The sequence below is a fragment of the Kogia breviceps genome, chromosome 2 (assembly GCF_026419965.1).
Source record: "Kogia breviceps isolate mKogBre1 chromosome 2, mKogBre1 haplotype 1, whole genome shotgun sequence".
NCBI classification, from domain to species: Eukaryota; Metazoa; Chordata; class Mammalia; order Artiodactyla; family Physeteridae; genus Kogia; species Kogia breviceps.
The window spans coordinates 61841325-61853847 of NC_081311.1; the positions used below are offsets into that span (position 1 = coordinate 61841325).

General features: G+C 51.6%; 1 protein-coding gene across 2 annotated transcripts in view; it reads right to left on the reverse strand.

Moving 5' to 3' along the window:
- Positions 1-2371: 2371 nt before the first annotated feature.
- Positions 2372-12523, reverse strand: part of CHST3 (carbohydrate sulfotransferase 3) — a 38217-nt gene continuing 28065 nt past the window's right edge. For both annotated transcript variants that reach the window (XM_059054234.2, XM_059054235.2), the window contains exons 2-3: positions 6423-6644; positions 2372-5032 (exon numbers count right to left, since the gene is read on the reverse strand). In XM_059054234.2, coding sequence (XP_058910217.1) covers positions 3739-5032; positions 6423-6580 — 1452 coding nt within the window. In that variant the 5' untranslated portion in view covers positions 6581-6644 and the 3' untranslated portion in view covers positions 2372-3738. The remainder of the gene's footprint in view (positions 5033-6422; positions 6645-12523) is intronic.

The following is a 12523-nucleotide window of genomic DNA, read 5'->3' on the forward strand; positions in this document are numbered from 1 at the left end:
CAGACCATCTGATGCTTACATCTCCTGTCTGCTCTCTAGGCCAAGCATACGTCTTCTGGGACAGGGACCTCCTGGAGCTTGTTCCGAAAGCAGAGGTGGAAGGGAAAGATGTTCCTGTAATGGGTTGGTTGGGTCCTCTGCTCTTAAGGGTTTGGTCAGCAGCTGCCCCATTAGACCAGCCTCTGGCATAGCTCCCAGGCTGAGGGTGTTGGCAGACAAACATTTTTTATTTCCTGTTCATTTAGTTACTTATTTTCAAGTGAGTGCGTCACATAAAGGGACAGAGGGCTAGAATTTGCGTATGTCTCTCAACCTTAGTAATAAGTTGGTGATGACCTGCAAGGGCCGTGCTACAGAGATTTGTGCATCTGCTTCTTCTTTTTCCCTCTTCATGGGACTCAGGAATCCTGCCCCCCCAAAATACTGCTCCCAAAGACCCTTCCCCCCATGTCCTCATCCACTCCAAGGTTTATAAACAAGGTCCAGTGGAGAAGCCAGGAATGGGCAGCAGTGGCGACAGCCTGAGGGTGTTGGACACTGCCCTGTCTCACCAAGGCCTGGAATGTTCTGAACTATTTTTATAGGCTGGGCTAAAGAGGTCTTCATGAAGAAAAAGTAAAATGAATAAACGCTCATTGCTGAATGAGCCTCTTGTTCTGGGGAAGCTGGCGGCGGGCGGAGGTGAGGCCTCAGCACTCCCTCTGTCTCCGGGCAGGTGGGTGCTGTGGAGGTGAAGGCTCCTGGGGGGCCAGAGGGAGCAGAGAAACCAGGGCTGGCCTCGCTGGAAAAGGAGGCACTAGCTCCCAGCTGGACCACCTCCCCTAGCCCAGCTCCCTGCTGAAAACCCCTCACACGTTACTCCAACCAGGTCCCATGGAGTGTAGAGTCAGTAGTCATCCTTCCCTCTCCTCCCTAAACCCCAAGGGTTCCCAGACCATTGCTGAGCCCAAGGCAACACTCTCTTGAGTTGTATCCTGTTTCAGATACCTGGACAAAGGTAATATAGCAGAAAGGGCCTTACGGTCACATCTTCAAATCAACAAGAGGAAATCGAGCTAAAAAAATACCCTGCGGCCATCGTGACTCCCACGCTCTCAGTTTTGTCCTCTCGTGTATTCTGAATCGTCTTGGAGTGTCCTTGTATGTACGAAGTGAATGGTTTCTATTGTCTTTTTTGATTTGGGTACAGCTTTGAGTCCCTGCAAAAAAAAATATTTTCTGTCTCTTCTTTTCCACAAAATAAATAAATTAAGTCAACCTGCAGTAAATTGTTAATGTCCTGAGAAGTCCCAAAGGTCCATTCTCGGCATAGTCCTCAGAGCTGAGGGGTGGGGGCCTTGGCCCCAGAGGCATAGGAAGGAAAGAAGGAAGAAGTCTGCAGTCCACACTAGGAGGGCCCCAGGAACCAGAAAGGGCCTTGGATAGAAGTGCCTGCCCCCCAGCACCCCCAGGTGGGGAACAGTGGAGATAGCAGGGCAAGGGCTGGGGAAGAATGGCCAGTACTTCTGGGCCTGCCAGAACCATCCTGGCCCCACTCTGCCCCAGGATCAAGTTTTCAGAGCTGGAGTCCCTTTGGACCCCAAATTAGAGCCATTTCCCAGCACAATTTATTCTTGGAACAGAAAACCTAGAGACTTCCTCGATTGGCTGAATCCATGGTGATGGAGACCCAGCAGCTCAAACGTACTGACTGTAATGGATCCCACAAGATGGCCACTGTCCTCACCTTTTCAAAGGCTGGCTTCCTGCCAGGAAACCCCACCCCCCACCCCTTCCCTATGGCAACACTAGCTGGACCCAGATCCTGTATTTCCCTGCTCCCCATAATACTCAAAACAAAACTCAGCCCTCTGGGCTTGACAATCAGACGGATCTGATACAGAGGTTGTCCAGGAAATCAGAAACAGCCCTTAGTGAACTGCTGATGCCTCCTGCAAGTTCTGAGGTGGTACTGAGTTCTCCCCAGTTTGGGGTGGGAATGGGGAAACGCTTCCACTCTGGGGACATCTACTTGGTCATAGGCCCCTGACACCCCAGCAAATATGTTAGGACCTGGGAGAGATGTTCAAATCTGGCCTCTTCTTGGGGAGGGGGTGAGGATTGCTAATTTATGCCATCTCTGGACACTCAGCAAAAGAACGCCACTGGTTTCTGAGATTTGTTCCACATGGGATCAAACAGAAAAGCCCATGGGGCACTGTGGGCTGCCATGTGGACACCTTGGCTCTAGTCTTTCTGGGGGAAGGCTTCTCCTCCAGCAGGAGCCAAAGTGCTCCCCACTGGTCTTCCCGGCCCCCTCAGCCCCTGAAGCCCACAATGCTTCCAAGCAGCACTCCTGCAGAAACAAACCTGAAAACACAGCCACAAGAGACCAAACCATAAATAACTTTAAAAAAATAAAAAATAAAAATAAAACACGCACCCCATCCCACATTGAACAATACTCTTCCCAGAGCCCTAAATGAGGAATTCCAGACACTAACCACATAACCATGACGACCAACCATGTGGCTGACTTCTGTCCCCTGTCTTCTCAGGGGACGGGGTATCCTGATGTGACTTCTCCCTCAAGAGCACTCTGTATTCCCTTCTGGGCCTTGCCCCACAGAGGCCTGGCTGGAAATGACTCATGAGCTGCCTTTTGCCTCCAGGGACCACTAATGCTCCTGCCAGTCAGGCTTGAGGCCACTTTCAAATATGGACCTGCTCTTGGGGAGCCAACTGAGCTAGGACAGGGCCTTTGGGCTGCAATCACACGAGGTTCAGCCATGCCATTTCAAACCATGCTGCCTGCTAGCAGCAAGGACATGAATGGGTCAGGGGAGGTAGTCACGAGAATCTAAGGTGGGCAGAGGCCATGGACTTGGCAGTTCTGTATCCACCGTTCAGCCTCAAACTTGGATGGGGAATAGGGTCATGGCCCATGACTGTATATCGTTCCCCCTTCCCCGAATAACTCTAAAAAGGTAACCAGAGGCTTTTCTTTAGGTGTGTGATACAGATAAAGCATAAAGCAACGGGGAAGATTTTTTCTGTGTGTGTGTTTGTGTTTTTATGTTCTTCTGCCTGTGCGTGTGGTGTGAGTGTAGGTATTTGTCTTTATATGTGTATGTTTGTTTTGTAGCTCTATATAGAGCTGATTTCACCTCTCCCCAGGGACCCACCCAGATGCCACACTGGATTATGGAGAAATTCAGAAACTGAAAGGTTGACACTGAGTACAGCAGGGGGTCTGACTGTGACTAGTCAGTGTCTGAAACCCCTTCCGGTTGTTAAATATTTGTGGACTCTGACCCACAAGGTCTACAGGCACCTATGTGTGTTTCATGTATATTTCTGTGTGTGTGTGTGTGTGTGTGTGTGTGTGTGTGTGTGTGTGTGTGTGAGAGAGAGAGAGAGAGAGACAGAGAGAGAGAGACAGAGAGAGACAGAGAGGAGAGAAAGGCTTGTCAGTAGGCTCTGCCTGGGCCTGCTCAGGAGACCACAGCCCCTTAGGTCTGGGTTTGACAGCCCACAAAATGACCGGCCACTGTCCTGTTCTCAGCGGGAAGCTCCAGGCCCACAGCTAGGGCGGGGAAGCGAGCGGGCTGGCAGCCTACTTCTACAGCGCAGGCGCCACCTACGCCCTGCACGTCTTCCTGCCCACCCCTGCGGCGGCGCTGCAGTCTCCCAGCTGGCCTGGGTGAGGCAGGCAAGGCGGGACTTTCACCAGGAGGGGTGCTCGACGGCCCGGGTCCCCTACGTGACCCAGAAGGTGCCGCGCTCCTCCAGCAGGCTGACGGAGCGGTTGGAGAGCGAGGCGGCGTCCTGCACAGGCTTGTAGCCGAAGAGGCGCATGGCGGGGCCGCAGGCAGCCTGTACCACCTGCGCTAGTTTGAAGGGCATGCTGAAGCGCCACTTCTCAAACTGCTCTGAAGAGTTCTTCTGCGTGGAGTAGATGCCGTCGTGCGCCGCCTGCGTGTTCTTCTGGATCCAGTCCTCCACCTGCGGAGTCAGGGGAATGCCTGCAAAGCGGTACATCTCCTGGGCCTTCTGCAGCGGCCTGAGGGCCACGTCCTCATAGCGCACCAGCATGTAGCGGCCCCGCAGCCAGGCCGGCTGCCTCAGGCCCAGCTCAGCGGACAGGCGGATGCTCTCACAGTTGCCCTTCAGCCGCTGCACCTCCTCCTCCCTCAGCTGGTCCTGTCCCTTGGCCAGCCACTTCTTCCAGGTCTCGTACTTGTCGGCGAAGGCCACCATGCGGGAGGCTAGCACAGCGCGGGGGTCGCGCACCAGCTGGATGACACGGAGGTCCAGGCGGGGGTCCTCGGCCAGCGGCTGCAGGAACTCCAGCTGCCTTATGCGGACGGCCTTGATTGCCATGTGCTCCTTGCGGCGGCAGGCCTCGGCGGCCAGCGTCATGTTGAGGAGACCGCAGCGGCGGTTCTTGCAGGGGTACTTCTCAAAGACCTTCTTGACAAGGGGCGTGCACACAGGGTCCTCGCAGAGGGAGCGGCTGGAGCCCCGGCGGAACACGAACTGGGTCAGGTGGTCCTCGGGTGCCGGGATGATGAAATGCTCCAGGAGGTACAGGTCGCACAGGAAGAGCTGCTTGAGGACGTCGCGGTATACCAGGGCCGAGCCCGCAGCGTTGGCGCCGCCCTGCTCGAAGGACACTGTGCGCTCGATGTGCCACAGCGGCTCGAAGAGGTAGAAGATGTTGCCCTGCTGATTGAAGAACTCGCCTACAAACGAGGAGCCCGTGCGGGTGGTGGCCATGAGGAGCAAGTGGCGCCGGGGCGGGGCCTCGGCGGGTGGGCGGGGCTCTTGCTGCTGCTCTGGCTCCCACTCTGCGGTCTCCTCCTCAGCCTCCTCTGCCGGCTCCACGCCCAGCTGCAGACTGAGGTTTCGCAGGCGGCTCTGCAGCTTCGTGAAGGCCGAATCCAGCTCACTCAGGGACAGGAGGGATGCGTTCTCGGCCAAGACTAGGGCTGGGTCGGTGCTATTGGCATCTACCAGGGATTGGGGGATCTGCTTCAGTTTGTCCGAGACCCTGTGAGAACAGAGGGATACTGGGGTCAGTGACTGACTGGGGTCTCCATCCCCTGGGCCACCCTGAGGAGCATCCCAGGATAATCACCCAGAAGCCGACTTTGAGGCAAGGATTTGAGTGTAAGTAGTTTATCTGGGACTTGATCACAGGAAGAATGGGTAGAGGGGTAGGGAAGTGAGGCAGGGAGGAAAGGAAGTCCATAAGGGTGAGCAGGCTACCCCTGTGGCCAAATCGCTCTGCTGGAGGAACCCCAGGAGATGGTGTAGATAGAACACACCTCAGGATTCTCTACCCAAGGGGTGTGAAGCTCCCAGCTGGCCTTGACTGAGTGCTGCTCCCAGAGGCATTTACTCCCCAGGACTTGTGGCTTGCCAGTGTGCAGGTGGAGAGAATGCCCTTAGGTGGAGAGTTGCAGGATCTTGCAATAGGACCCAGTAGGCATAAACTGGAGCAATCCATGCTAAGGAACCCAAGGAGGGCACTAACGTAGTGCCTACTATATAGCCCTATTCCTAACCTACCCATCCTGGTTGATGCTTTCTTGCAGGGGTTGCGCTTGGGAGAGGAGGTCTGTGAAATATTTCTATGTCGTGCAGGCCCACTAGCAGGGTGGGTACACAGTGGTACACTGCCAACTCTAGGGGGCAGCATTCCCAGTGTAGCCATTGTGAGTGCACACCCCTGGAGTTGAACAGTACACAACCTGGGCAGCTGAACATGGCAGCCCTGCCCACCATGGTATCTGTACCAGGACCCTGCCTCACCCTCATCCATGACTTCAGATTGGTATAGGAGATATGCTGTTAATGTGAGGCATCATCCTAGGCCAGGAAGTTAATTAATAATAATAACCATGGCCAGCAAGTACAGGACACCAACTGTGTGTCAGGCACAGGGCTAAATGCTTTTACATTTTCTTATTTAATCTTTACAACAAGGCAGGCCCCATCATTAGTCACATTTTACAGAAGAGGGTCTTAAGACAGAAAAGTGAAATAATTTGTCTAAGTTGTCACAGCTAGAAAGGGCCAGAATCAGGAGAATTCCCTGGCGGTCCAGTAGTTAGGACTCCATACTTCTACTGTAGGGGTCATGGGTTCGATCCTTGGTGGGGGGACTAAGATCCTGAAAGACGTGTGCTGCGGCCAAAAAAAAAAAAAAAAAGTGCCAGAATCAGGATTCCAACTCAGATTGCCTGAGTCTTGAGCCCAAGTCTCACAGCTGTGCTGTAATAAGGATATGGGCATGACCTACTGCCCGGGCACAGGAGAGGTCTGATGATTACTGGTTGAGGAATTGCCTTTGTAGGTCCACAGAGAGCCCTATAAGCTACCTCTCTGCCCCCACCCACCCCACCTTGATAGGAAAGACTTGTGCTTGCATCCCTCACCTTGATATGATTTTATTTTCCTTTTCAATGAAGACAAAAACCACCACCACAAAAGCCAGGAAAAGGGCATATTTGCTCCTCATTCTCAGGCTGTGCAGAAAGTGTCGGCAGTCCTGGGGCAGAGTGAGTCCTTTCTCCATGGGAAAGGGTAGGGCCATGGGCACTCAGCTTGGGGACATCACTCAGGACCTGGCTCGTCGTTCAGGTGGGGGACACCTGGTCCTGTGGAGAGATGAGCGGTCAGGACACCCTTGTCTGTAGATGAGAACAAACAGGAGCTTTTCCACCAGACTTTTGGGGACCAGAGCCCTGTTTTGTCAGAACCCCAGACCCACTCTCCCAATGGACTATGCCCCAGAGACTTGAAATGAGGTCATTCAAAATACCAATGAACCTTCTGATTCATCCATGTCACTTCCATCAGTTTATGCTTTGACCTCACACATGACTGAAAGGCAAGTGTATGAAAAGAATACTCCTTGCAGTAAATATGTTTGCAGTAGCAAAAGAGTGAAAACATCTAAATAAAATATGATGGAGCAAGCAATGGATTATTATGCAGCCACAAAGAATAATGAGGTGGATCTACTAATGCTGATGTGAATAATCTACTATATATTGCGTTGGCCAAAAAGTTCGCTCAGGTTTTTCCATAAGATGTTACAGAAAAACCCAAACGAACTTTTTGGCCAACCCAATGTTATAATTTTATATATAAATAATGTATATATATTATACATAAGCAAGCTGCAGACATAGTGTGTTTATATAGGATAGGGTTTCTTAGCCTCAGCACTACTGACTTTTAAAAAAATTTTTATTGGAGTATAGTTGATTTACAATGTTGTGTTAGTTTCTGCTGTACAGCAGAGTGAATCAGTTATATGTATACATATATCCACTCTTTTTAAGATTCTTTTTCCATATAGGTCATTACAGAGTTCCCTGTGCTATACAGTATGTCCTTATTAGTAATCTACTTTATATATAGTAGTGTGTATATGTCAATCCCAATCTCCCAATTTATCCCCCCGCTTTCCCCCTTGGTAACCATAAATTTGTCTTCTACATCTGTGACTCTATTTCTGTTTTGTAAATAGGTTCATTTGTACCCTTTTTTTATATTCCACATATAATCAATATCGTATGATATTTGTCTTTCTCTGGCTTACTTCACTCAGTATGACAATCTAGGTCCATCCATGTTGCTGCAAATGGCATTATTTCATTCTTTTTTATGTCAGCACTAATAACATTTTAGATCAGATAATTCTTTGTTGTGGGGATTGTCCTGTGCATTGTAGGATGTTTAACAGCATCCTTGGCCTCTACTCATTAGATAACAGTAGAATCCCCTTTGCTCAGATGTGACAAGCAAAAATATCTCCAGACATTGTCAGATGTCCTCTGGGCAGGGGGGAGGTACAAAATCATCCCTGGTTGAGAACCTCTGATGTAGTATGATCCCATTTGAAAAAAAAAAAAAAAAAAAGGGAGAGAAAAGTGGACTATGACCACAGGGATACACAAGGCCTGTAACAAAGGGACGGGTAGGTCAGGAGAGAAGGGTGGGGTGAGTCTTAATGTTTGCTGTGTAACATTGTGCACTATTAGAAATTTTACCATGCAGATGTATAATTTTTGTTTTTGTTTATTTTGGCTGCGTTGGGTCTTCGTTGCTGCGCGCGGGCTTTCTCTAGTTGCAGTGAGCGGGGGCTACTCTTCGTTGTGGTGCATGGGCTTCTCATTGCGGTGGCTTCTCTTGTTGCGGAGCACGGGCTCTAGGTGCACGGGCTTCAGTAGTTGTGGCTTGTGGGCTCTAGAGCGCAGGCTCAGTAGTTGTGGCACATGGGCTTAGTTGCTCCACGGCATGTGGGATCTTCCCAGACTGGGGATTGAACCCGTGTCCCCTGCATTGGCAGGTGGATTCTTAACCATTGTGCTAACAGGGAAGTCCTGGATGTATAAATTTTTTAGAATTAAAGGTTTTTCACCATAGCATGTGAATTCTAACAAAATCCTTCACATGGCCTTGGCCTTCAGGTCTCAGCTTCGTGGGGCAGCTTCCCCGGGATAGGTTAGGGCCCCCTCGGCCCCACCACAGTACAAAGACTCCCTTTAGCACCTGAGACTTTGTCATAAAGCAGGCCCATTTGTAATGACTTGTTCAGTGCTGATCATCCCTTTGTGGAGGGCAGGGAGTTTGTCTGGGTCCCTCATTGTCCCTTAACACTGGGCCAGGCACACAGGAGACACTCATGCATGGCTGCTAAATGACAGAATGGTTAGAGGAATAAATGACTCTTAACGGAAAGTGTATATATTTTTTAAAGCTGCAGTAAAAACACCATTGCCCAGTGGAGCCTAAATCACCATTTCTTTCACTCGTCCTCACCATCACACACATACTGTCCCGTACCACAAGCCCCAAGATTCCAGCACAGCCCCCTCTTCCAAAAGTCTATCCCTTTCTCCACGAGGACCCTCATCCATGGGAGACAGTCTGCTCCAAGTTTGGAAAAATCTTACTGTGACCTTGTGCAGGACATCCAGGACCATCCTTCTTTCTGGGAAAGATGGATTTCTTCCAAGCTGATGACATGGAGGAATGGGAGGGCAGAAAGGAGGGTCCCAGGGCCACACCTTCATCACACAGTGGAAGTGGCTTTAGGGACAGCCAGAAAATCTACCCTCTGGAGAAAGCAGTGAGGCTTGTGAGAAGACAGATGTGTACCCTGGCAGCTGGAGTGGAGTTCCTCAGCTGTGCAGGGCAGAGTGGTGGTGGGGCAGTGGGCAGCTCTCCCTGGCAGAATGCTGGGGTGCTTTGTGAGTGTGGGTAGTTGGAGGGGAGCCAGGAGGGAAGAGGGCTGCAAGGCCATTTCAAGGGCAACTGAATATTTTTGCCTCTTCCTAATTCTTCTGGGCCATTTCCTATGCACTCATTAAACAAATATTTTCTGAGCACCTACTATGTGCCATTCTAGGCACTAGCAATACAGCAGTGCACAAGCAGACCCGGCCCATGCCCTCATGGGGCTTACACTCTGGTTGAAAGAGTCAACTAGAAGGATATGGGTAGATGAAATTTATTGAAATTTATAAAGTTACTATTCTATGCCTGGTATCATGCTAAGCACTTGACTTGCATTTCCTCATTTCACAAAAGCCCTATTAGGTAGCGACCATCCCATTTTACAGATGAGGAAACTGAGGTTGAGAGAGATAAGCAGCAGCCTGATCACCCCTCAGATCTACGTCATTCCAGCCTCTTGATGTTCTATAGTGACACCCCCCCAGCACCCCCACCATAGCACATGTGGTTGGGCTTTCCAGCTGATGGTCTGTCTGTCTCCCATTCCCAGACTGCAAGTTCTCTGAAGTCAGGACCAGCGTCTAGAGTGGCACCCACCACATATCAGCTGCCCAGCAAAACACTGGTGAGTCAACCCGTTGAAGCTGGTGCCTGGAAGGCTGTCAGCATTCATTTGCAGAATGCCGGGCAGGGCCATGTTCCCCATGCACCCGGTTTACCCTGTGGTGGGATGCGCGGCCACCTATCCTGCTGGGAGGGTGAGCCCCAGTACTGAGTCTGCAGAGCACAAAGGGTTGAAATCCTGGCTTTCTTCCCTCTTGGCTCTCAGCTGAGAGTTGCCTGGGTCTGATGATGTGAGGGAAGCAGAAGGAGCTAGGACCAAAAGTCCTGGGCTCTCGTCCTTTCTGCATGTCTACCATGCTGTGTGGCATTGTATAAGTGACTTAACCTCTCTGGGCCTCACTTTCTTCACTGGTGGCATGGAAAGGGTGGTTCCTACTACATAAAGTTGCTGTGAGGAGCAGTATCTGGTACATGGGAGAGGGAGACAAGGCAGGTGTGGCCCAGGGGGAGTTGTGTTCACTGTCCTCTCTCTTTTGGGTCTAACATCTTTGGTAAGATTTAGAACTTTGGTTGCCTCGATGACAAAGATCCTGAACCTTCTCCTTCCCTCCCTTCCGGACACTGTTTCTATTTTTAAGTCGCTGTCCCAGCCCCCTCACCCCCCAAATAATACCAGATTCCTGAGAACCTTCACGACATTGTCCTAAAAGGAAGACCCAAGGGTGAAAACTCCCTCCAAATGAAACCGCAGGCAGGCTGTTGGCTCCTTTGCCCTGCCCAGGCAGGCTACCTCTAGGGTTAGCTTTGGCAGGCCAGCAGGCAAGTGGGCAGGCAGACAAGATAGGTTCAGACCCAGGGGTAGCAGAGGGTCACAAATGCCAGGAGGTCACGGGTCATGAGGGACAAGGACAGGGCTGGGATGGGGGTCACTCAGGTAGAACCTGGCCTGCAGGAGGCCCTTTGCAAGAAGTGTGTCTGTGATATCTGTGACACTGGACAAAACTTTGTGCTGCCTCCCTCCCGAAACCCGTGGTGCCCCCTTTGCTTAGCTCATGGGAAGAATGAAAAATCTCTTCCTTTTCTTGGCGGACGCCATTTCCCAGGGGAGTACTTGATACCTTTCCTCCCCCCAACACCAGCAAAAGGAAATTGTGACAGCCAAAGGAAAAGGTGGTACGTCCCTGCTGGGATGCCAGTGGAGGTCATATTTCCAGGGCACCAGGGTCAGTGCTGAAGGCCAGGGTCATGTGCCAGCCCAGCTCTTGCCTAGATGCAGTGGGGAGTGGGGCAGCCGTCCTGGGCCCAGTTATACTCAGTACTCAGCTCAAATGTCCCCTCCTCCGGAGTCCTTCCCTGACCACTGACCTAATGTTGACCATCTCCCCTCTCTCTATCATGTTCCCTCTCAGCACCCTGCTTTATTTCCTTCAGGGATGGAAATGTACTTGTTTGTTGCCTATTTCAGTGACTGGAATGTGAGCTCCCTGCGGGGAGAGCTCTCTGTCTGCTTCATCTTTGTACGCCCAGTGCCCTGCTCCATGTGCACCAGGCATAGTAGGTGTCTTATAATTTTTGTAGAATGAATAGATGGATGCCTTTTCCAAAGCACTTAGCCCACTGTGAGATGCTTAATCATTCTAAGTTGATGGAAAATACAAAGAGGAAGAAGAAAAAGCCATTGTTCCCTAAGTGAAGCATATATGTGCGCTGTGACCTGTGCTGCGGATGTGCACTGATTATATGCCCTGAGTGTGTACTACAAGCATGGGCTGAGTGGATACTACATGTACATACTACATGTGTGTGCTACGCGTGTGTACTATGGGCAAACCTTGGCGCTTGGGGCTTCACATACATCAGTCTCTTGAATTATATCAATCTGGGATGCCTTTTTGAGGATAAAGAAACTAGGCCTTGTGGCTTTCAGTTCCAAGTCTCTCCAGCTATGTGCTAACAGTAGGGAGGGCAGAAACAAGCAAAGGCATCCCAGGCAATCTCAGTGAGGGAGCACTGGAAAGAAAGCAGGCTGTGATCTGAGGCCCGCAACTCTAGGCACCAGCTCCCCTACCCGGCTCTCCCCTCAGAGGCCTTTCTGCTCAGGCCTCCCTCGTGACCTGGCAAGGGGCCTTCACAAGAGAACAGTTTTCTACTTGGATGGCTCCCAGGCAGGCACTGGGCCTGCCACTGCCTCCCGTGGGGGAGGTGGGGTCCCAGAGTCTGCTGTGAACGGCGCTCTGATAAGGGATGGGCCCTGCCGGACGTTGCATCAGGCAGCAAAGCTCCACTCCCCTCCCTTGGCTTGCTTGGGGCCAAGAGCACAGTGGGGACTGGGGCCTCAGCTGTGGCAGGCCCTGCTCACAGCCTTTCCACTGGGCAGGAGGAGGAGCCGCCTAAGCCGAGGGAGGCCAGGAGCTGAGATGGAGGAGGCTCCTGGGCAGAGATATGAACAGTGAAGCCCATCATGGGAAAATTCTGAACTAACTCATGAGCTGCAGCCTAGGGGGCCGAGAGGCTGCTGCAACCATGCCATCTCTCCAGACACCTGGGAAGGGAGACCTCGTGGGGCTTTTTGTGAGTTGTCTCTGGATCCCCTAGAGTGGAGACGGAGGGCAGGAGCACACGCGCTCATAGGTGACCTCTGCTTGGGGGATGCAGGAGTCCATCCAGTGGCCTGTCCAGGCAAGGTTCTGTTTCACAAAGGTATGTCCAGAGATGGCTTGGGCTG